The sequence below is a fragment of the Geotrypetes seraphini genome, chromosome 11 (assembly GCF_902459505.1).
Source record: "Geotrypetes seraphini chromosome 11, aGeoSer1.1, whole genome shotgun sequence".
Taxonomy (NCBI): Eukaryota; Metazoa; Chordata; class Amphibia; order Gymnophiona; family Dermophiidae; genus Geotrypetes; species Geotrypetes seraphini.
In genome coordinates, this window is record NC_047094.1 from 10,302,382 (window position 1) to 10,327,102 (window position 24,721).

The 24,721-nt window shown below is 43.4% G+C and overlaps 1 protein-coding gene across 4 annotated transcripts in view; it reads left to right on the plus strand.

Annotated features, from left to right (window-relative positions):
* COPS3 (COP9 signalosome subunit 3) overlaps positions 1-24,721 on the plus strand; it is a 72,131-nt gene that overhangs the window by 40,191 nt on the left and 7,219 nt on the right. Inside the window, exons 8-12 of one of the 4 annotated variants that reach the window (XM_033914273.1) lie at positions 4,992-5,165; positions 15,719-15,805; positions 18,578-18,691; positions 21,776-21,856; positions 22,196-22,292. In XM_033914273.1, the coding sequence (XP_033770164.1) occupies positions 4,992-5,165; positions 15,719-15,805; positions 18,578-18,691; positions 21,776-21,856; positions 22,196-22,258 (519 nt within the window). In that variant the 3' untranslated portion in view covers positions 22,259-22,292. The remainder of the gene's footprint in view (positions 1-4,991; positions 5,166-15,718; positions 15,806-18,577; positions 18,692-21,775; positions 21,857-22,195; positions 22,293-24,721) is intronic. The other 3 variants (XM_033914276.1, XM_033914274.1, XM_033914277.1) reach the window with 3 other exon arrangements.

A 24,721-nucleotide genomic window follows, 5' to 3' on the forward strand; every position in this document is an offset into this window, starting at 1 on the left:
GCTTTCACTTTTTCATCTTATCTGAGGCAGATGGTGAAGACATTACCCCGTTATCATGGGGTCATGCCGGATTCCCATAAGGGGGACTTTGGTACATTTATGGCCAACTTGTCACAGCTGCGTCTATACCTTTTTCATGCTGTTTACGACGCATTTGAGTTGGCCTCCAGAGTCTCCGCCTTTGCAGTAGCGATGCGCCGTCTCGCATGGCTCCGAACGGTTGATATGGACCCGAACTTGCAGGAGCACCTAGCCAATCTGCCATGTGTCGGATCGGAATTGTTCGATGAGTCCTTGGAGGCGGCGACCAAACGCCTGTCCGAACACGAGCGCTCCATCGCCTCCTTGGTCCGTCCTAAGCCACGGGTACCACCACAGAAGCCATTTAGACCTCCACCGCGGCGATACCCTCAAAAGTCTACACCAGCATTCTCGAGACCTCCGCCCCGGCGCCCACCGCTGCAGGGCAGAGGGGCCCAGCCGAAACCTCAGATGCAAGGGGCGTCTAAGCCGGCGCCGTCTTTTTGACGTGATGAGCGGATGGGGGCGGGCCCCCTCCGCACTCTCTCCGGACCCCCTGCCCATCGGGGGCCGGCTGTGGGCCTTTCATTCGGCCTGGACTATGATCACGTCAGACGCTTGGGTGCTCCGTCTCGTCTCCGAGGGTTACTCGCTGAACTTCTCAGCCACGCTGCCGGAACAACCGCCGGGGGCATCTCTTTGCAACCGAACCCAGCTTCCTCTTCTACTCTCGGAAGCCAGGGCCTTGTTGAGCCTTCGGGCGGTGGAGCCGGTCTAGTGGGCAAGAAGGCATGCACATGCGTGGTGCAGCATAGCAAACTTGAAACTTTAATCAAGTTTGCTTGAAAAGCTGTCCGCGCTGGGGCTCCGTAGATGACGTCACCCACATGTGAGAATATATGCCTGCTGTCCCTGGATAACACCTGTTACGGTAAGTAACTGTGCTTTTCCTCCAACGTATACATATTGAGATATTTGTCTGTCCCCTTAATGTCTTATGATGAAGTCAAATTTCGTTGAGTAATAATAAACTTTTGTTAATCATGACAGGGGTCGCCATTCAGCATATTACCAAAAATTGGAAAAACTACTCTAATCTTAGCTATACATTTTGGTGGAACTCATTATGCTATATTTATAAGATGGAACGAGCTCTTGCTACGCAGAAAGGGACTTACAATAAGTTTATAAAGATCTGTGGGTCGACTCCATCCTATTTATATCTTTTTTTGAAGATGCGGTCTCCATAATTGTACACAATATTCTAAATCAGTGTTCTTCAACCTTTTGATACCTATGGACTGGCGGAAATAAAATAATTATTTTGTGGACCGGCACCGGTCCGCAGACCAGCAGTTGAAGAACACTGGGTTAAGTCGTGCCCATCTCCACTCAATCTCTGCCCCAGACCCCGCCCCCATAATAGTACTAATTGTAACACCATTTTTTCCATTCATTTTTCATATATACACACAATTTAATTGTATTAACAACACATAGTGGTTAATCACAAAATTAAAATACACAAAGCACACTCTGCTTTTTAACATTCATGCCTACCAGAAAACAGATAACCCCATGCAAATGCAGGACCAAAAACTAAAAATACTAATATTTACAAACAAACCCTAAGATGCAAGACTCTGCAAGCAATACAGCCCCAGAGGAAAAGAAACAAATGCATTTCTTCCTGAACAGACAAATCATTCACTAAACAAAAAAAAAATAAAAGCATTTCCCCTACCGTTGTTGTCTCTCTCCCTCCATGTGCCTTGCCTTCTGGCCTGCCCCCCAGTGTTATCTTTGGGCCAGTCCACTGCAATCAATGCAGCGTTTTCGGGCTGGCTCCCTGAGTGCTGCATTGCACAAAGCTGTGGGCAGCGTCCTACGCCTCACCTAGAAGCCTTCCCTCTGACGTTGTGACGTCGGAGAGAAGGCTTCTGGTTCAGGTGCAGACTGCGCGTAGAGCCTTTTCCCACGGCTTTGTGCACTGCAGCACTCAGGGAGCTGGCCCAAAGATGCCGCGTTGATCGCACCGTGGACCGGCGGCTGAAGAACGCTGTCTTGGGCCTGATGGACGTGCCGGCCCTGTGGACCGGCAGAAAATTTCTGTGGACTGGCACCGGTCCATGGACCAGCGGTTGAAGAACGCTGTTCTAAATGAAGTCTTGCAAGAGTCTTAGTTAGGGGTATCAATACCTCTCCCTGTGCACTTTAGCATCCTTCTAGCTTTCACCATCGCCTTTTCAATCTGTTTGGCCACCTTAAGATCATCACATACTATCACACTGAAGTTCCGCTACTTTTTCATGCACAAAAGTTCTTCACCCCGTAAACCTTACCATTCCCTTGGGGTTTTGCAGCCCAAATGCATAATCTTGCATTTCTTAGTATTAAATCTTAGCTGCCAAATTTCAGACCATTCAAGTTTCTGTAGGTCCTTCCTCATGTTGTTCACACCATCAGGGGCATCTACTCTATTGCAGATTTTGGTATCATCCGCAAAGAGGCAAATCTTACCTGACAGCCCTTCAGCAATATCACTTTCAAAAATGTAAAAAAAAACCAAAACAACAACCCCCAAACAGTCCCAAGATATGAACCTTGAGGCACACACCACTGGTAATGTCCCATTCCTCAAAGCGATCTCCATTGACCACTACCCTCTGTTGCCTTCCACTCAGCCAGTTCCTGACCTAGTCTGCCACTTTGGGACCCATACTGAGGACACTCAGTTTAGACACCTGTGTGGAACACTGGCTAAGGTTTTGCTAAAATCTAAATATATCACATCTAGCTTACTTCCTCTCTCTAGTCACCTAATAAAAGAAATTATCAGATTTGTCTGACAAGATTTGCCTCTAGTGAATCCTTGTTGATTCAGGTTCTGTAATCCACTGGATTCCAGAAATGTCACTGTTCTGTTTTTAAAAGTGTTTCTTTAATTTACTTACCACAGAAGTCAGACTTGCCGGTCTGTAGGTCCCTACTTCTCTTAACTTCCACTTTTGTGGAGAGGGACCACATCTGCCCTTCTCCAATCCTCTGGTACCACTTCTGATTCTAGAGAAGCATTGAAAAGATCAGCCAGCGGAGCTGCCAGAAGTTCCCTAAATTAGTAGGAGGTTGGCCATCTCCAGGAATTACAATTCTTACATTAAAATCAATTATAATCTTACATTAGAATCACAACACATTAAAATTTTAACATTTAAAATCAAAACATAGAAACAGTAGATTTGCTCATCTGTTGGAGTGAAAGAGATTTCTTGCAGACAAATAGGTTTAAAAATCTTTACAGAATAATCTGTTTTTTTTTTTGTTTTTTTTTTTTTAAATTCTTTATTCATTTTATTTTTATTTATTTATTTATTTTATTTATAATTTTGAATACTTTACAATATCCAACAATTCAAAAGAAAAAAGTAAATCACATAAAACAATACATAATCAAATCATACATACAAATCTCCTTTCAAGCCCACATTAATGGGGAGTATATCTTGCTATTTCTAATAAAATAAAGTTCAAGAAATATAAAGGATAATGATTCTTGATTCATATTTAATGAACCCTGAGTCATTCCTTAAACTGGAATACTATTATATTAATTCTCCTCATATTTCTCAGTAAAATGAAACAAATCTCATTTCTATTCTTTATTCATTTTAAATTATAAACGAGTGTACAATAATATATCCATTAAATTTCAATGTAACACTTGAAAATCATAAATCATATCATCAAGAACAAAAGTATATATCCCCACCCCCCACCCTACTGAAATTAAAATTCATGAATCATTTTCAAACATACAATAAGTGTACAGAAATATATCCATTATAATTTCAAAGATATGCTCTCATCCAGTAGCTAATAATGCCATACGCTGTATTTACCTTATACAACATTTGTTCAGCCATACAGACAACATTTGTTCAGCCATACAGACAACCAACAAAATGGTTACACCGACTGGGTTTCTAAGACAGCTAGTGCCTCTTCTCACCATAGCCCATTAATTATGAACAAAGTCCAAATTCACTTCATTTCCAATCTTACAGAGCTATCATAGGCATTTGTGGTTCCTGATTATTTCATGGAATCCAATGATAGCTGGAATTTCAGCATAAATTCACCTACATAGCAGTGCTGTGGTCATGTAATCAAGCTCCAAAGCCTATAAATTTGGTTCCTTTTGTAATATAATCTTGGGCTTTATTCTATGCAGTAAACCACAACTATTATTTCTTGAAGCACTCAAACAATGTAGGTTACACTCATATTGCTTTTAGAAGACTTGTGTCTTTCCAGGGACCTCCTTCCCTAAATTGATGTATTTGCTCTGCTTCAGTTGATATTCAAATGTATCTCTTAACATTCACATTTTTTTCCTAATTGACCTTGGACTACCACACCAATTACACTTTGGTTGCAAGAATGACCTGTTCACATTCTAATAAGCTGAATATCCTTTCACCCTTAGCTTTGGAGTCTTAAGTGTATGTGACTGATTATAACCTGTTTGTCCATGTAGATAATGTAGTAACTTACCTGTTACAAAGAGGTTTTCCATGGACAATAGAATAAATCAGCCACACAGACCTTTCCAGTTGAAGTAATCTAAGTTATGGGATAGATGAAGGGAAAGAACTATAGTTTCATTGGAAAAACACTCTAGTATACCCAGAAAGCTTTCCAGATTCTTCTGGACTCTGGTTGAATGGATCTGATCTGGGACCATCCGGGATGAAGTCACCCCTTTGTGTAGCTGACTTCTGTTTTTTTGTAAAAGAACCTATTTTATAGGTAGGTAACTTTATTTTATCTGGATTGTTGAATGGCTTTTGATGCTCTGCTTGGTTTCTAAACGAGATGGCTGCATGACACAAATTTTCAATAAATACCTAATGTAGAGTTCTTGTTGTTCTATCCAGATAGAGCTGCCATAAGTCTGTTTTCAATTGCAGCCCCTGAGCAATGCATACCATGAGCTAGCACAAGTTTATTCAACGAATAATCCATCTGAACTTCGGAATCTGGTGAACAAGCATAGTGAAACATTTGCCAGAGATAACAATATGGGATTGGTTAAGCAGTGCCTGTCTTCGCTCTATAAAAAAAACATTCAGAGGCTAACCAAGGTAAGAAACTCTTCATAAGAATGTAACATGTGTGCCATAGTGGGTCAAACCAAAGGTCTATGAAAGCCTCCAGCAGTCACTGAGGAGTAGAGACTGGTCTAGATTCACTAAATAATAATAACAACAGTTTATATACCGCAGTACCGTGAAGTTCTAAGGGGTTTACAAAAGAATAAAAGAAAGGTACAAATTGATTGAACTTAACAGAGGTGGAAGAAAGTGGTTAATAGGTGAAGAGAATGAGTTGTACGAGTCAGTTGTCTAGATTCTTCAGGAACAGATATGTTTTTAGGCGCTTCCTGAATTCCTCATAAGTAGTGGATGAAAGCAATTGTTCTAGATCTTTACCCCATAATGCTGCCTGATGTGAGAGAAGGTGTTCATGATGTTTTTTCAGTTTACATCATCTAACTGGGGGGAAACAAAGTTTAAATGTGAGCTTCTCTTGTGTCTGTTGGCTGAGAAGGAGAAAAGGTCAGTTATGTATTTAGGGGCTAGTCTGTATAGTATTTTAAAGCAGAGGCAGGTGAACTTAAACTTTACGCGTGCTTCCATCGGTAGCCAATGCAGCTGCCGGTAATAAGGTGTCACGTGATCAAATTTCTTTAGCCCGAAGATCAGTCTGACCGCTGCATTTTGCATTAATTGTAAACATCGCATATTCTTTTGGGAAATTGCTAAATAGGCGATGTTACAGTAGTCAAGTTGACTCAGTACGAGGGATTGTACCAGGATTCTGAATGCTGACGTATCAAAATATGATTTAATGGATTTAAGTTTCCAGAGAGTGAAAAAACCCTTTCTGATTAAAGAGTCTACCTGGTCTTTCATGGTTAGGCATTGATCCAGAGTTACACCCAGTATCTTCATGGTAGACTGAATAGGGTAACTAAGTTTATTGATGCATAGTGGTGTTTTTGTGTCAAGCGGATGTGGCGAAGCAACGAAAAATTTACTTACTGATCTGGATCATTGTTGGGAGATTCTTGGCCGAGTTCTGCCGAGTGACCGATTCACAACAGATTGTACATGCAAATAATTTGATAGGACACACGCCCTACAGCAATGTAAGAGCAATCGAAACACATGCGCAGAATATCCTTGTTGGTTATTGATGCAATTTACATGCGCTTGCTCTTCGCCCTTCACTATGTAGTTAGTGGGTAGGGTTTATTCCCGCACGTCATTGGCGGGCATCTAATGCTCTGCCCGCAAAGCACAAGCAAGCTCAAAAGAAAGGGGGAGAGGTGGCTGCAGTTTACTTTTGCTGGCCCTACGAGTTGGACATTTTAAAAAAGGAATGATTTGTGACTGACACAGTGAAGCCAGATTATCAAACAGAACACACTTTAAACCTGCGGGTTAAAACCACGGGCTCGCAGTGGGCTTTTTACAGAATATATAAAAAATTATTCTTACGCATATGTAAAGTTATTTACAATTTTATTTTTAATTTTGATGGTTGTTTTTATATGGGCTTGTAACCTTGAGGATTTACTTGTTCAAGAAATTTTGATCTGTTTAAGAACTATGCAGTTATTTTTGTCTTATGCTCACTGTACCCTTATCACCGATTGTCCAGTTCTTATCTGTAAACCGCCTAGAACTCTTCTGGGTGTTGGCAGTATAGAAAAATAAAGTTATTTATTATTATTTCAGGGCAGGAGAGTCGGCAAGGATAGTGAGCGACTGGTCCTCAGCAGTCGCTTCTTTTCAGATCGGTAAACCCAATCGGTATTTCTTCTTCTACTTAGTGAATCGATCGCTTCCTATTTTTGCATGCCATTTGCCCTCATTTTCATGGGTGGATTGGATCGGGTAGGAGATTGATTGGGCAGAAATGGGTTATATCCCTCTGCTAACAGGTAGAGTGTGTGTGTAGGGGGGTGTAGGATGTAGGAGGTGAAGCTCAAGAGCTGAATTCTCTTTATATGGTGGAAAGTGCTGCCTTCAGCTCCTTGGCATCCTGTGTCAAAGCTAAGACAACTGAAGGCAATTGTTGGCCAAACCTGATGCAGTTAAACATCACCACATGTTCACTTATCCAGGAATGAGATACTATACAGCTAGGTCAGATACCTTCTGATGGGCAGAAATACATTCTATATTGGATTTCAATATGAAATTCAGAAAGGTCTTGATCACACTTCCATTGGTGGGTTCTAGATGGTCAGACAGAACTCAATGAAAGGAAACTTAATAGAAAAGACCAAATTTCATCTTCCTCATCCATGCCAGACCAGTCCATATGATTAAGATGTACCAAAGCTCCAGCCAACTTTTGTTGAGACAAGATGATAACCTTGGATCCTGAAATTGATGCCTTTAAAGATTAATGTACTTCATTGAGACACATCAGAAAGAAAGAATAAGCACCTTTAGTGATGTGAGTTTTTTTCCTCCATCCCTCCTGATTTCCCTTATTTCATGTAAAACACTGAATGGTTTTTGATTTTTCATTCAAAATTTAAAATTAAAGCCAACTTGAGTAAACGCATCAGTTTTTAAAATATATTCCTTATTAAATTTTCCAGAAAATAAGCCAACTACAATTATACTACAGTAGGCAGAATTTTACCATATTATGAAGCTAACAATTCTGTTACTCACATGAGAAGTACTATAAATAAAATCAAATCTTCTAGATTTGTCCCCTAACACCTTCCATTATGATGAGATGCCTGATCCATGAGAAGAACAAAACACAAAACTAAACTTTTATGCCTTTCACTCTCCAGTGTGTCTGAGTGGCCTGTATGCCATTGTCATTTGAGAACCCTGCTACAAGCAACAGATGTTAGAAACATGATGGCAGATAAAGGCCAAATGGCCCATCCAGTCTGCCCATCTGCAGCATTCACTATATCCTCTCCCTAAGAGATCCCATGTGCCTGTCCTACGCTTCTTGAATTAAAGTATGGTCTCCACCACCTCTATTAGGAGACTATTCCATGCATCTACCAACCTTTCTGTAAAAAAAAAAAAAAAAGTATTTCCTTAGCTTACTCTTTAGCCTATCACCTCTTAACTTTATCCTATGCCTTCTCATTCTAGAGCTTCCTTTCAAATGAAAGAGACTCGCCTCATGTACATTTATGCCATATAAGTATTTAAACATCTCTATCATATCTCCCCTCCTGCCTTTCCTCCAAAGTATACATATTGATATCTTTTAGTTTGTCCCCTTATGCCTTACCTCGTTCTGTGCACCCTATTAGCATCCTTTCACCGTCACCTTTTCAATCTGTTGGCCACCTTAAGATCACATACTATCACACCCAAGTCCTGCTCCTTTTACGTGCACAAAAGTTCTTCACCCCATAAACTGTACAGTTTCCTCAGGTTTTTGCAGCCCAAATGCGTGACTTTGCATTTCTTAACATTAAATCTTAGCTGCCAAATTTCAGACCATTCTTCAAGCTTTTCTAGGACCTTTCTCATGTTATTCACACCATCGAGGATGTTATTGCAGATTTTGGTATCCGCAAAGAGGCAAATCTTACCTGACAGCCCTTCAGCAATATTGCTTACAATTATGTTAAAAAGAATGGGCCCAAGAACTGAACCTAAAGGCACATCACTGGTAGCATACTTTCCTCATATCAGTCTCCATTGACCCCCCTATCCTCTGTCACCTTTCATGCAACCAGTTTTTGTCTCAGTCCATCACTTTGGGGCCTATACTGAGGGCACTCGGTTTGTTTATTAGATGCCTAAGAGGAACACTGTCAAAGGCTTTGCTAAAATCTAAATACACCACATCTAGCGCACTCCCTTTATCCAATTCTCTGGTCACCAAGTCAAAGAAATTGATCAGATTTGTCTGACGAGACCTTCCTCTAGTGAATCCATGTTGCCTCGGGTCCAGTAATCTACTGGATCCTAGACATATCACTGTTCTCTCTTTAAAAGCATTTCTATTAATTTACTTACCACAGAGGCTGGACTTATCGGCCTGTAGTTCTCTATTTCTTCCTTACTTCTATTTTTGTGAAGAGAGGCCATATTCACCCTTCTCCAGTCCTCCGGTACCATTTCAGACTCTAGAGAAGCATTGTAAAGGTTAGCCAGTGGAGCCATGTTGCTTGGAAATCAACTCCCATCTGGGAGGTCAAATCATTTATCCTTTGTCTCTTCAAAGAAAGTATAGTGATCATATTTGTATGCTAGACTTTCAGAGGGCAGTTCTGAAGACAACCAGAACTGTAATATTACCATCAAAGTATTGTATATACTCAAATATAAACCAAGATGGCCTTTTTTCCCCAGAAAAAGGAGGAAAAAGGTGTACTCAAATATAATCTGAAATTAGAAATTTGGGTGATCTGGAGAGAGACTAGACATCCTTCCCTAAGTCTAGTGCAAGATACATCCACCTTTCCATTATCACTGCGTTACTTATCATTTCTATGGCACTCCAACACATCCACGGCAATTTCACAGATACTCAAGGTCCCCACAATGGCCTCAGACAGCCTTAAAGTCGGGTTGATTGAGCACCAGAGCTGGTAAAATTGGTTTTCCTTTAAGACCAACAGAAAACCAATTTTCCTTTACTTGTATGGAAAGATCAGCTATCCAAGTCTGAGACAATTTTTTGTAATCGCCACCATTGTATGTTCCTGAAGATATGGTGAAAATTTAGAGGAGCAGGAAAACAAGTGGAAAAAGTTTAGAGCAGGGGGTGCCCAATAGGTCAATCGCGATCGACGGGTAGCTCGCCAAGGCAAAGTGAGTTGATCACCCAGGACTCACTTTGCCTTGGCGATCTATCGGGCCGATCAGTCTTCCTCTCCCCGACGTCAATTCTGCCGTCGAAGAGGAAGTTCGGGCCAGCCAATCACTGCCTGGCTGGGCGGAACTTCCTCTCCGACGGCAGAATTGACATCGAGGAGAGGAATGCTGGTCAGCCCGAAGCAGGGAGAGCATGGGGTGGCGTCGGCTTTGGGGTCTGTTATCCATTGGTGGCGGTTTGGGTCCTGTTCCCTGATGGCAGCGGCTTGGGGAAGGACATGGAGAAAGAAAGAAAGGGGGCAGGCAGGGAGACAGAAGGAAAGAAGAGAAACAGAAAAAAAGAAAGGGGGCATGAAGAGAGAAAGAAAGAAAGGTCAGGGAGAGAGGAAGAAAAAGTTGGGGAAGGGAATGAGGTGTGGAGGAGAGAAAGCATACAGGCTGATAGAAGGGAAGAAAGATTGGATGCACAGTTAGAAGAAGAAAGTGCAACCAGAGACTCATGAAATCACCAGACAAGGTAGGAAAAATGATTTTATTTTAAATTTAGTGATCAAAATGTGTCTGAATTTATATCTGCTGTCTATATTTTACAATATGGTCCCCTTTTACTAAACCACAGTAGTGTTTTTTAGCGCAGGGAGCCTATGAGCGTCGAGAGCAGCGCTGGGCATTTAGCGCAGCTCCCTGTGCTAAAAACTGCTATTGTGGTTTAGTAAAAAGGGAGGGGGGTGGATATTTGTCTATTTTTATATGGTTGTTACTGAGGTGACAGTGCATAGAGTCATCTGCTTTGACCTCTTTGAAAAACCCCCGGAATAGGAATGATAATTAACAATTCTATGCGTATAATGTGCGTTGTGTTTTTTTTAAATTTTATTGTTGGTAGATCATTTTGACTTGGTCATTTTAAAAGTAGCTCGAAAACTCAAGCTGCAGAGAGGAGCCAGAGGGTAGTGGGATGGAGGTGGGCAGGTGATCTAGTTTTGGACCGAGCCAAAGAAGTCTTGTTTTGGACTCATTCAATTTCATTTGCACAGTGTGGGCCCAGGATTGTAGGTTCATTATACAAGAGGATATGTTCTTAGACAGGTCAGTGAGGTTCGAATCGGTCTCGAGGAGGACGAGGATGTCGTCTGCATAAGTGTAAATTGTTTCAAGGCGGGATAGGTGGAGGAGTTTTAGGGAGGACATATAGATGTTGAAAAAGATAGGGGATAGTGGAGAGCCTTGTGGGATTCTACAATTCGGTTTCCAGGGGGAGGATGAAGTGCCATTCATGTTAACAATGTAAGAACGAGAGCGGAGGAATTTAGAGAACCAACCTAGGACTGTGGAGTTGATACCTATCTCAGAGAGTTGGTAAACAAGAATATCATCCTACTTATGTTACTAGCACATTGATCATCCTACTTATATGCATACGTTTATACAAAATCAATCGTCCTTTTTTTATTATTCAATTTTCAATACTGTTCTCACATGGGAGCTCAGAATGGTTTACATGAATTTATTCAGGTACTCAAGCATTTTTCCCTGTCTATCCCAGTGGGCTCACAATCTATCTAATGTACCTAAGTATATTCTAATGTCATATCTAATGTACTAAGTATATTCACATATAATACTAATGGCCTCTTTTACAAAGCTGCACGGCAACAGCCCCAAAGCCCTTTAAATCTCTATAGGCTTAGGGGCCGTTAGTGCAGTGCGGCTTTGTAAAAGAGGCCGTAAGTTTAATATTGCAGTTAAGTACACAATGTTTACACACCTCCTAAGGAAGTTGGCCAATTCAACTAAATATAATCTATATACCTCAGATAGAAAAGTCGTGGAGCTTCATGCTCGCTCTTGCAGAGAGCCTTTCCTCAAGTTCAGAGGCTGGAGTTTCTTTGCACACAGTTCTGTTGTTTTTGTTGAAGGTTGTTTTGACTTTCTGTATCAATCATGAGGTCAGATTACCTTCGTTACAGCTTACAAGTTCGAGGAAGGATCAGATTCTGAAAAAGTTGGTTGTGAGAAAAGTTTTTCTGCAATATCTTGAGATCACCAATAAGTTTAGGCTCTCTGACCATTTTTTTGTGCTCACTAATCAGGCTAGATGTGGCGCACTGGCTTCCAAGGCCACAATTTCCAGATGGCTCCGTAGGGTCATTTTTTAGCATATATTGCCTGTGGAAAACAGTTTCTGTAAAGGCGCATTTGACTAGAAGTGTGGCTTCTTTGTGGGCGGAAGCTCAGGCAGTCTCTCCTGAGGAGATTTGTAGGGCAGCGGTTTGGTCCACTCTGCATACATTTTACAAATTTTACAGAGCGGATGTAGTAAGGATTAGATTAGATTAAATTAGTAGTAAGGGAGGACTCTGCCTTTGGATCCTCAGTGTTACAAGCCAGCGCATGGTTCCACCCTAGATTTTTTTTGTCTGCCTTTGTATGTTTTGTCTATCCAGAATGACACACCTATTGCATTAGAAAAAGAGATTAGGTTTTTACCTTGCTAATATCTATTTCTAGTAGATAGATGTGTCATTCTGGAGCCCCGCCTTGTCAGTTTTCTCCTGTGCTTGCCTAATGTCTCAATCGGAAAGTTTGAGTCCAAACAGAAATTTGGATGTCATTTGGACCTTAAGGGTATAAAGCATAATCTATTGATTTAATGTATTAGGGTAATACTTGAGCTCCATAAATGTTTTTGTTTGGCTTAATTATTTTGATGTTTCACCTGTCTAATAATAATAATGTTTTATATGTTTGTTATATTTCAGAGCAGAACAGTTATAGTTTCCCCATAACCCTCCTTCACATGTGTTTCAATATCGGGATATTGCCTGCTTTGATACAAGCTGAAAGGGGTGGGGGGGGGGTGGGCAACAGAGCCCTCTAATGAAGGAGGGATTCAGTAGCTGCAATGTATTCCTTTTGCACGGCTTGTGAGTATGGGGATGTTGCCCATCCATCCAGAATGACTTGTGCCTGTTTTGAAAACAGTCTTTGCTGAACGGATTATTTTTAATTTATATCAAGTTACAAGGGCTATGTCTGTTTGGAAATAGATTTCAATCAAGGGTGACCCCCCCAAGACCTTTTTCTGTTTGAGTGCAATTGCAGTACCAGCAATTTCAATTAGATAGAAAACTTTCTACAAATAGAGGATACCACATGATCTATCCAAGATAAGCTTAAGTTGGCGAGTATATAACCATTGTGCGATCTGTGCTAATTTGTTAGTCAAGAAAAAATGTCTTGTGGGGAAGTAATATTCAGGCTACTAAGAATCTGTACGTCTGCAAAATCTGCGTAATCAGTAAGCTATTGTCTGTTTTTGGAAAATTAGAATGGGTTAGTCTATAATAATGAATTAATAAACTAGTTCAAACAATGAGATGACTTATGGCTGGGTTATCAGTGGCTTCTTTACCCTCTTGTTTGGTGGAGAGATGTTACAGCAGTACAGCCTCTTGTGGAAACACAAGACCCTATATAGGATGACATAATCAAATCAGTGGCTCTGTCTGCTAATAGGAGTGTAAACTAGAGAGTTGCGCGGGGACAGAAATCCCACCCGTCCTCGCCAAAGTCCCACCCGTCCCCGTGAGGAATCCCACCCGTCCCCGCGAGGAATCTCTCTATCCCCACCCGTCCCTGCGAGGAATCCTCTCCGTCCCCGCCCGTCCCTATAAACTTCAGAAATAGTTATTTCATTTAATTATGCTACTGAATTAAAGGTTCTGGTAGAAACCCATTTACAAATAAGCAAAAAGACTATTAATTTGGAAATATTAATTGGAAAGAATACATATTTTGTAAACGGGTTTCTACCAGAGCCTCTAATGTTTATAAATTTTTATCAACACAACTAATATACTACTTTATCCTGAAGCAAAAAAAAAGAAATAGAATTTTTTTCCTACCTTTGTTGCCTGGTTTCTGCTTTCCTCATGTTCTCATTCAATTCCTTCCATCCACTATCTCTCTTTTCTCTGCGTCTTCCATTTGCTCTGTTACTGTGCCTCTCCCTTTCTTCCCCCTTTCAAATTGGTCTGGCACCCATCTTCTTCCCTCCGTTCCCCCCATAGTCTGGCATCTCTGTCTTCTTCCCTGCCAGCGTCTTCTCCCCACTCTCTCTTCCCAATTTCCTTTCAGCGTCCTTTTCCCCCCATCTTCCCCATGTCCTGTCAGCGTCCTTCTCCCCCCTCTGTCTTCCACATTGCTTTCAGTGTCTTTCTCCCACCTCTGTCTTCCCCATGTCCTTTCAGCGTCTTTCTCCCCCCTCTGTCTTCCCCATGTCGTTTCAGCGTCTTTCTCCCCCCTCTGTCTTCCCCATGTCCTTTCAGCGTCTTTCTCCCCCCCCTGTCTTCCCCATGTCTTTTCAGCGTCTTTCTCCCCCCTCTATCTTCCCCGTGTCCTTTCAGCGTCTTTCTCCCCCCTCTGTCTTCTCCGTGTCCTTTCAGCGTGTTTCTCCCCCCTCTGTCTTCCCCGTGTCCTTTCAGCGTCTTTCTCCCCCCTCTGTCTTCCCCGTGTCCTTTCAGCGTCTTTCTCCCCCCCTCTGTCTTCCCCGTGTCCTTTCAGCGTCTTTCACCCCCCTCTGTCTTCCCCGTGTCCTTTCAGCGTCTTTCACCCCGTGTCCTTTCAGCGTCTTTCTCCCCCCCTCTGTCTTCCCCGTGTCCTTCTCCCCCCCTCTGTCTTCCCCGTGTCCTTTCAGCGTCCTTCTCCCCCCTCTGTCTTCCCCGTGTCCTTTCAGCGTCCTTCTCCCCCCTCTGTCTTCCCCGTGTCCTTTCAGCGTCCTTCTCCCCCTCCCGTCTTCCCCGTGTCCTTTCAGCGTCCTTCTCCCCCTTCCGTCTTCCCCGTGTCTTTTCAGCGTCCTTCTCCCCCTCCCGTGTCTTTTCAGCGTCCTTCGCCCCCTCCCGTGTCTTTTCAGCGTCCTTCTCCCCCTCCCGTGTCTTTTCAGCGTCCTTCTCTCCCTCCCGTGTCTTTTCAGCGTCCTTCTCTCCCTCCCGTGTCTTTTCAGCGTCCTTCTCCCCCCTCAGTTTTACCCATTTCCCTTAAGTGACTTTCCTCTCCACTCCACCTTTCCTCCCTTTCTCTCTCCCTGCCTCTTATCTTCGTGGCGCTTCCCCGCCTGACCGACAACAGACCAGGCCCGGTCCGACAAACCTTCCTGCCCTGTAGCCGCGAATCTAAATTACTTTCTTACAGCAGCTGGAGTATTGAAGCTGCTGTAAGAAGGTAATTTGGATTCACGGCTACAGGGCAGGGAGGTTTGTCGGACCGGGCCTGTTGTCGGTCGGTCGGTTGGGGGAAGCGCCACAAAGGTAAGGGGACCTGGCCGGCTGTGCACCCCCCTAAGGCTGCACCCGGGGCGGACCTCCCTCTCCGCCCCCCCTCCCCCCTTGGTACGCCACTGCCTTTCCCTACCTGCCCTGCCACAACACACAGCCGACCAGAAGTCTTCTCGATGTCAGCGCTGACGTCGGAGGAAGGGAGGGCTTGCTTAAGCCCTCCCTCTGACATCAGCGCTGACATCGTGGAAGACTTCCGATCGGCTGTGTGCTGCGGCAGGGCAGGTAGGGAGAAGACGAGCCTTGCGAGTACATCCAAACCCGCAGGAACCCCGTGACCCTAGGGGGCATCCCGACAGGATTTCCCATGACCTGAAGGGGGAACCCGCGGGATCCCCGTCGTCCCTGTTCCCGTGCAGCTCTCTAGTATAAGCCCACACATCTAGACTGGTCTAGAGGGACTCAAGGTAAAAAAGGTTGACTGGTAAGATCTGATTTCTCCCTAGATATCTATTTTTCCACTTTTATTCTTCATAATTTCAGACTTTCTTAACGCTGTCATTACAAGATATGGCAAGTCGGGTCCAGTTATCAGGAGCCCAGGAAGCAGAAAAATATGTCCTCCACATGGTAAGAACTCACATGTTTGTTTATTAAAAATCTTTATATACCGCTTAATTTGCCAAATAGGATAAAATCGGTTAATAAAATAATCCAATAAAATAATGAAAGGAGCTCAAAAAATAGAAAAAGGAAAGAAAAAAGGGAGAGAAGGAAAAAAAAATGCCTTTCCCACTACCTCTCTTGTAACCAAAAATGTTAGTCGATATCTGATTAAATGGTTTATTCTTACGGCAATAGGCCAGCCTTATAAACCTTGCATTTACAATATGGCCCAGAAAATTGGGCTAGTAGCATTTTTTTCCCAATAGAAGCTTTTCAGTGGTGTCCTTTTTAAGTACATACATTCCAGAAATTCAGAACCCCTATTTCTGTCTTGTATGCATATATGTGATGTTTCAGATTGTCGTATAAGCTTTTTTTTTTTAGTCAAGCTTTTCACTGTTTCATTTATTATAAAAATTAAGCTCCTTAATCCCATATTTGCCTTGGTTTTTCTTGAATAGATCGTAAGCTCTGTTGAGTAGGGATTGTCTCTCGCACAGTGGTGGTAAGAGACACCTAGGGGCAGTAGCGCCCTCCATTCACCCCCCTATACCTCTTTAAATCTTAGCTAGTGCGAACAGCTTCTCCAGCCTGTTGCTTGCGCTGGCATTGACTTTCCCTCTGATGTCACTTCATAGCCCTGTGGCCAGGAAGTGATTTCAGAGGGGAGCCAGGCCGGCATGAGCAGCAGGCTGGAGAGGTTGCTTGCGCTGTCAAAGATTTAAAGAGGTATGGGGGGGAGGAGAGAGGAAGGAAGTCATGTGCGTGGCATGGAGGGGGCAGAGGTGCTGGCGCCTCCCACCAAGATGGCACCTGAAGAGGTCCGCCCCACTCTTCCCTTTTAAGAACATAAGAATAGCCTTACTGGGTCAGACAAAAAGTCCATCAAACCCAGTAGCCCGTTCACCCAGTAGCCCAGGTCATTAATATCTGGCCAAAACCCAGAGTAGCAACATTCCATGCTGCCAATCCAGGGCAAGCAGTGGCTTCCCCCATGTCTTTCTCAATAACAGACTAGACTTTTCCTCCAGGAAATTGTCCAAACCTTTCTTAAAACCAGCTATGCTATCTGCTCTTACCACATCTTCTGGCAACGCATTCCAGTGCTTAACTATTCTCTTGAGTGAAAAGATATTTCCTCCTATTGGTTTTAAAAGTATTTCCCTGTAACTTTGAGTGTCCCCTTGTCTTTGTAATTTTTGGCGGAGTGAAAATCGATCCACTTGTACCAGTTCTACTCCACTCAGGATTTTGTAGACTTCAATCATATCTCCACTCAGCCTTTTCCAAGCTGAAGAGCCCTAACTGTTTTAGTCTTTCCTCATACAAGAGGAGTTCCATCCCCTTTACCAACTTGGTCGTTCTTCTTTGAACCTTTTCTAGCGCCACTATATCTTTCTTGAGATAAGGAGACTAGAATTGAACACAATTCTCCAAGTGAGTTCGCACCATGGAGCAATAGAGGCATTATAGCATTCTTAGTCTTGTTAACCATCCCTTTTTTAATAATTCCTAACATCTTGTTTGCTTTTTTGGCCGCCGCTGCACATTGGGTGGAAGGTTTCATCGCATTGTCTACAATGACACCCAGATCTTTTTCTTGGGCGCTAACCCCCAAGGTGGACCCTAGCATCTGGTAACTGTGATTTGGATTATTCTGATTAAATGATCTAAGCGTCCTTGTTGGCTAATTCTAGGGTTGCATTTCAATTAAAATTTTTAATCTTGATTAATTGCAGTGCATAGCCAGAAACCTATGAGCGTGGGGGCGCCATGCATTTCCTGTCACTCCTCCCCACATTTGGTACCATACCTTTGCTGGTGGGGATGCCGAAGCCCCGCTAATCAAAGATCCATTGCCTCAAGAGCAAGGAAGTTGATGGTGTGCCTTCAGCCAACTATGCTGACACTCCTGAGCATGCTCTGTTCATGCATGAACGGCGCATATTTGAGGAGTGTCAGTGGCTGGAGTCGCGCCACTGACTTTCTTCTGAGGTAGTACGAGGAGGAAAAGGGCAACTCTGGTAACTGATTTATTTGGTTGACAGGCTTTGGCTACCTCACCAGCCATTGAACAGGTACTGCAGCTTTGGAAGAGGCTTGAGCCCAAAGAGAGGGGACCAGGCCTTCCAGGGATAATGCCCCCCACATGTAGCTTGGTCTCCCTATCCCACAGGTCCAACTCCTTCTCATCTCTGGTCCAACACTTGCTCTCTCCCATGTCCAAGGTCCAACATGGCTTGCTGTTTTCTTCTCCTAACCGGCCGGCCTATCTTTAAATCCAGTTTTTGGTTCTGCAGGCAGGCTGCTTGCGACCTCCTACCCAGCCCCAAGGCTGGATTTAAAGATTAGGCTAGCTGAGAGAAGGAAGGAAAAGCAGTTGTATTGGGTTGGGAAGGGAGAGAGGCCAGACCAGGCGTGCATATGGGGAGAGGGAGGCAGAAAGTGGCTACATGCGATTATCAGTCACAATAATGTATTAATTGTGGCATTAAGTGTGATTATCGTGCAGCTCTAATTCATAGTGTTGTGGCAATAATAGGAAAAACCAAATTAGTATTTTAAACACTAACGGTAAGATTTTAAATGTAATTCCTTGTTCTATGGGAAGCGTCATGTTCTGTGTTGTAAAGTTTTGAGCAGATTTCTATTCAGACTGATCAGTAAGCAATACATATGCAACTATGAACATTGTCCTAAAACTAGAGTGTAAAATGTCTAGTTATTTTTCTACAGATAGAAGATGGTGAAATCTTTGCAAGTATTAATCAAAAGGATGGGATGGTGTGTTTCCATGATAACCCTGAGAAATACAACAATCCAGCTATGCTTCATAATATTGATCAGGAGGTAAATAATGCATTGTACTAGGTTTGTTGTGGAGTACAAGTAGCACTCTAATGTAGGGACACTTGAATCCCAAAAATGCTAGAAGTATTTTAGGTTATTAAAACTCTTATAGATTGGCCCTGCATCTTACAGGCTGATTAAGAGATGATGGATTGGGGGACACAATTAGACATTCATTATAACTAATAGTGCAATAATTAAACAGTTGTTGAGCTATGCGGTCTTGTTGTTGTTTTTTTAATTGAACAAGGCCTTTTATTAAACAAATGCATCAAGTAGTAGTGCCAAAAAACATGCAAGCCAAACATTAAAGCTTCCCCAGAGATCTAGTGGGTGGCGTCTTAATGACACTTTTCTGCTAGACCCTTCAAATGTCGCCCAGATCGAAAAAGACCTTATAGACTATCTGACCATTAATGATATTGGGGAAGGAACACCAGTAATCCTTTGGGAGGGCCACAAGGCTGTGATGCGGGATCACATGATTGCCTTGCAAACTCAACTACACAAGTTAGCCCTCAGTAAGGAGCGTTCTTTGACTCGGCAGAGTGCTGCCTTAGAGACAGGGGTTAAGGGGGAGGGATGCCTCCGCAGCTCTGCTTCAACAATTTCATGAGTCCTGTCCTGTGTGGCTTAAATAAAATGTAGCTGGAGACCTTAGCATTTCAGTTGGAAAAAGTGCAGCAAGCCCATTTTGAATTTGGCAACAAAGCTAGCTGCTTATTGGCTCATAAATTGAAGAAGCAAGCAGTACGTAATTTTATCCTATTGTTTTTTGGCTCGGATGGCACTTTGTTACTCCTCTAGTGCCATTAAGGTACATGATTCAATTTCATTCATTGTCTGATCTATGGACCATCAAAAATTCCTGCCTTCAGTTTTCCCATGGTAAGTCCAGGTAACATATGCGCTATGTATTCATTGATGATCTTGGTAATTTATTTTTTCCAAAACTAAAGAGATGGCCTTGTACTCTTCTTTCATCTTGGTGGAGTGACCAATTGGAATAGAACCATATTTATTGCCGTTATTTAAAATAACCATATCTAAGAAACTAAAGCTGATGTGGTTTATCCAATTCAATTTTCTGAATCAGCGCCCCAAATAACCCTAGGAACAGATCAAAAAACCTGTCACCGTGAAAAAAAAATGTTTTTTGTTGGTCTGTGTTTATTAAGCGGGGTCCCCTGCAGACATGGTGTACTGTCAGAACCAGCTTTTTTCAGAAAGAGTATTTTCAGCAAACCTCATTGGGGTACATACCGGATTTCTTCCCAGCATATACTGACAAAAGACTTTTTTACAATGGGGCAGAAGGGGATTCTATACATTGGGTCTGGGATGGGGAGCGGGTGATTCCCTTCATGGATCTCCAGGAAGAGTTTTGTCTCCCAGATTCTAATTCTTTTCAATACACACAACTACAAACTTTCATACCATGTCATGAATGAGATGAACTTACCTTGGTGGAGACCAAATTGGAACAGGTTATACGAGGGGGTGGCGGCAATGGACTATTTCTCGGATTTATTTGGCCCTTCTGACTAGTCATGATCTGATTTCCTTTTATACTGTGCATTGGGAGCGGGATTTGAATATCACTTTAGCATCTAAGCAATCTACCTGCTTAAAGCAACCCTACTTGCTTAAAGTTTCTATTACCAGCAACTTGGCAGAAAATGGACATAAAATGCTGTTTCGCTGGTACTACACTCCAGCCTACCTTTCTGCTTGGTATCATCTAGGGAATGAGGACTGTGGCGGACAGGGGGGTATGTACCATATTTGGTGGACCTGTCCAAAGTTGCAGAATTTGGGGGCATCTATTTTCTCTCTAGTTTCCCAGGTTACTGGAGCACAGTACCTGATCAAAGCAGAGCATTGCTTGTTGCATGTCCAGCCACCAGGGATTCGGTCTACCTTCATAAATTGTCCTCTTGCATTTTTGTAGCAGCCAGACTGGCATTGGGAAAAGTGGGAAAAAAAACTTCACCTCCTTCATTGGGGATTATATATTATAACTTGGATTATATATTTCTGATGACTAAGCTAACTGCTTTGAAAACAGGCCGATTGGTTTCCTTTTATAAAATCTGGGGCTCCATTATTTCCTGGAAGGAAGGTCAATGACAGCAAGTTACAACACTTCCTAATGGTCATTGATATTTTGTAGTTTGTACAATTGGGGCTCAGTTGTGTGTGTGGGGGGGGGTTTGGTTGTTGTTTTTTTTTGGGGGGGTTCTCTGCTTATTGATAGTGGAGAGAGATCTTTGTATTGGGAGGAGGTAGTTTGTTGATTTGATTTATAATGACTCTCCTCTCTTGAGATTTTTTTTTCTTTTGTAATTTTGGTATTCTGTAATCTCAAAATTTTTCAATAAAGAAATTTGTGAAAAAAAAAATAAGACAGAAATAGGTGAGGTGAAATTTTCTGGCTGCCAGTCAGAGCTGATGCATCAGAAAATGCAGCAATCTCATTATCCCCCGTGTTTCTTCCCCCTTGTTCTCTAGCTGCAGTCTGTCCATCCTCTTATCTCCCTCTAATTTGGCAAGTTGATGCTCAAAATTCTGGCGCTGTATATAACACCACTGGGAAATACCGCAAGAACAGATGTTTTGTAAAACTATTTTATCATCATGGTTTTTCTCATTGTATGTGTTTTACCTTTTTTCCCAAAAATTAGTATATTGGATTATTTAATTAAATTATTTAGACACTTGTATACCGCCCTTCGCAAGAACATCAAGGCAGGTTTTACATTCTGGTAGGCTAAGTATTTTTCCCTATCTGACCTGGAGGGCTCACAATCTACCTATGATACATGGGGCAGCAGTTCTAACCACTAGGCCACTCCTTGTCACTTGGTGCTGAGATCCTAAGGAGTTTGCTGCTCAGTCCAAAAGCATGATTGCTTTACAACCTTTATTAAATACTTGAATTTTGTACAGTGATGTTTCACTTTTTTTTTCTCTGTATATAAGATGCAGAATTGGAGGTATGCTTGTAGCTTAGAATTGTTGGACAAGCTGCACATCAGGCCTAGATGAATAATTCTGCTACTAAAAGTGATCTTCTTTACTCAGATGCTGAGATGTATAGAGCTGGATGACCGGCTTAAAGCCATGGATCAGGAGATCACTGTGAATCCTCAGTTTGTACAAAAGGTACTACTTTGGGGCTTTTGCTGTCATGCTAAGTGGAGTGATGCATTTGTTATGCTATAAAGAGAAATAGTTTTTCCTGATATATACTTAATTCTGTAATTTGAGGCACTTGGTATAGATTGTTTTTACAGCTGCATAACAAATGTTTTGTAGCCCTTTCCATGAAAATTAGTTCCAATTGGTTCATTTTAGAAGTACACAAACTTGGCATGTTTGTCTGTTCTGCTGAAGTCACTAGAGTTTTACACCAATTTAGTGTTACATTTGGGGGGGGGGGGAAAAATTCTTTATCGTCCCTCCAGACCAGCACAGATGGATGAGTTTACACTCCTCTGCCAGCAGGTGGAGACTGAGAACACTCAGAATTCTAACAGTACAAGTGGGCTGTGCAGTCTTCCATAGAATCAGTCTGTTCTGTCTCCAGCAGGTAGAGGAGGTAAGTCTGTGCAGTCTTCTTTTAGGCCTTGGCAGGGTCTTTTGGAAAGGATAGGCAATGGCCTTTTTTCTCTGCCCATATTTTTTTGTCAGACTGAGCTGGGGTCCTGCAGGGGGCCTATTATACCTTGGGGCTGTTGCACTAGGCGCCTGAGTCCCTCCCCTCCATTTCCCCAATTCTCTAGAGGAGCCTCAGTTATACATTTTGCCAAGGGACAAAGAGTACAGTTTTGAGTGCCTCTGGGGTCTACTGTTATTTTAAAATTTTGACAGCAATAAAAATGCTTAATTTAGGTCAGTGTCTCTCAAACTTTTTTTTACCATCAGCACACTAAAAGAAGCAAATGTTATTCGTGGCACATTATAATTTAAATTATAAAATTGCAAAACCAACAAAAATTTTCAATGTAAGTTATTTATGTAAAGTTCTTTAACTATGGGCTCCTTTTACAAAGGCGCCCTAGCGGTTTTAGCGCGCACTTAGCATGTGCTAAAATGCCCCGTGCGCTAGCCGCTAAGAACAGGCGGCAGTTTTTCAGGTAGTGTGCACTATAGCGCGCGCTAAAAACGCTAGCACACCTTTGTTACAGGAGCCATATGTATGGGTTATTGTAACAGCGGTGAAACTAAAATAGATAGAATAGAATTGCTAATCAATGCCATTGATCTTGTTTTTGAGTGCAAATTAACTCAAAATGCGGCTCAATAGTTGACAAGCAAACACATATTTCTTTAGCACTCTCCAGACCAGTAGAGGTTAACTTTACGAATGGGTATATATCTAATCATGACCAGCAGGTGGAGACTGAAAACAAAACTTTGGGACAGTATATACTATCCTCCCTTCTCTATTTCCCTCAGTCTTCTTTCAGTCTCCAGCAGGTGTTGAGTGATCTGTACCCATCTCTCTTGGTAGGGCTGTTGGAATTTGTTTAGGGGTTTATTGTCCCTGTTTTTGGCCGGACGGAGCTTGGTCGGGCCCTGTTTGGGGGTCCGTCCGACCTCGGGGGTGTCAAACCCGGCGGGTCACGAGCGGGGTCCCTCCCCCCACTTCCTCCACCTCCCCACATTTTTTTAGAGGAGCCTCAGCAGTAAGCCTTGCCCCCTAAGTCAAGCAAGGCATATTGCTTCGAGAGCCTGTGGAGTCTGTTCTGTAAAAAAAAAAAAAAAAAATCCTGAGGTAGTGCTGGTCTGAAGGGTTGTTTCCCTTTAAGAAAACTGTATTTTACTGTATTTTTTCATGTAACCAGCACTTTTTTATAGCTAGGTCGCGTCTGGAGCAATTGTGCCCTTCTCCGGGGGAGTAGGCCACAATTTTAGTCCAGCCGCGAGGCACTCGCGGCCGGCCTGAACTCGGCGGTTTGGGTCGGTGAGGTGGTGGAGCTCCGTCGGCAGCGGCTGCAGGCGCCCAGAGCTCCCCGCCGATGGTGCCTCGCGAGTCGGCTTGGAGCAGTGGGGAAGCCCGGTCTTCCACAACCGCCCACGGAGGGATTCCCCGAAGGATTCCCTCTCAGCTGATTTTTTGACAGCTGATGCCGACTTGCCTGTTTTAGCGGCTGGGACTGTTCAGTCTTCTCAGCCGCTACAGGCCATGGAGGGAGCATTTTTGGCGGGAACTTCGCCATTTTCTTTGTCTGGCCCCTCCATTTTGTCTGCAACCTCAGGTGACCTTCCCCCTGTATGGCGAACACAGGGGCAGGTTTCAGCATGGACCCCTGCTGGGGCAGGGAGTCCCTGGGGACCCCCAGGGGTTTTTTGCCCCCAATTTATTTTCTTTCTTTGTGCGGACTTTTGGGGGTCCCACGTGCGCCTGGGGGGTTTCGGGGGGGGTTTCCCTCCGCGCCCCCTATGGCTTTGCCTCCCTCTTTTCGTTTGGCGTCCCCTCTTCCTCCTCCCTCATCCAAGCGCCCGCGGGGGGGCTTGGATTGCGAATTGGTGGGCGGAGGAGCGTGTTGGCCTGGTTGAGGACCTGGCTGCTTTGGCGGGCTTCCAGGATCCTCTAGAGGGGACGCCTGTTGGCAGCGGGGCGGCGGGTTTCCCGTCTTCCAGAGCAGATGCGTCCGTGGTGCGCTTTTTTATTCAGAGGGATGAGCTTTTAGACCTGTGTTGCAGGTCTCCTTGGTGCTGCATTTTTGCAGTGGCGCCGCCGGAGACCCCGCGTATGGGGGCCCCTCTGCTTCAGGGGGTCTGTCCTGGTTCCCGCTCTTTTCCTGTGCGTCAGGATTTGAGGGATTTTGTGTTGGCGCAGTGGCCTATGGGCGCAATTTCGTTTGGTGTGCGCCTTGGCTCTTGGGTATCCCGTCCCGGAGGGAGGTAGGGCTACCTTAATTTCGCCAATGGGGAACGCGGTGGTCTCGGCACTTCCTAAGCGGCATACCGTGCCTGTTATGGACGGTTCTGCTCTTAGGGTCTCGGAGGCGCGTGCGTTAG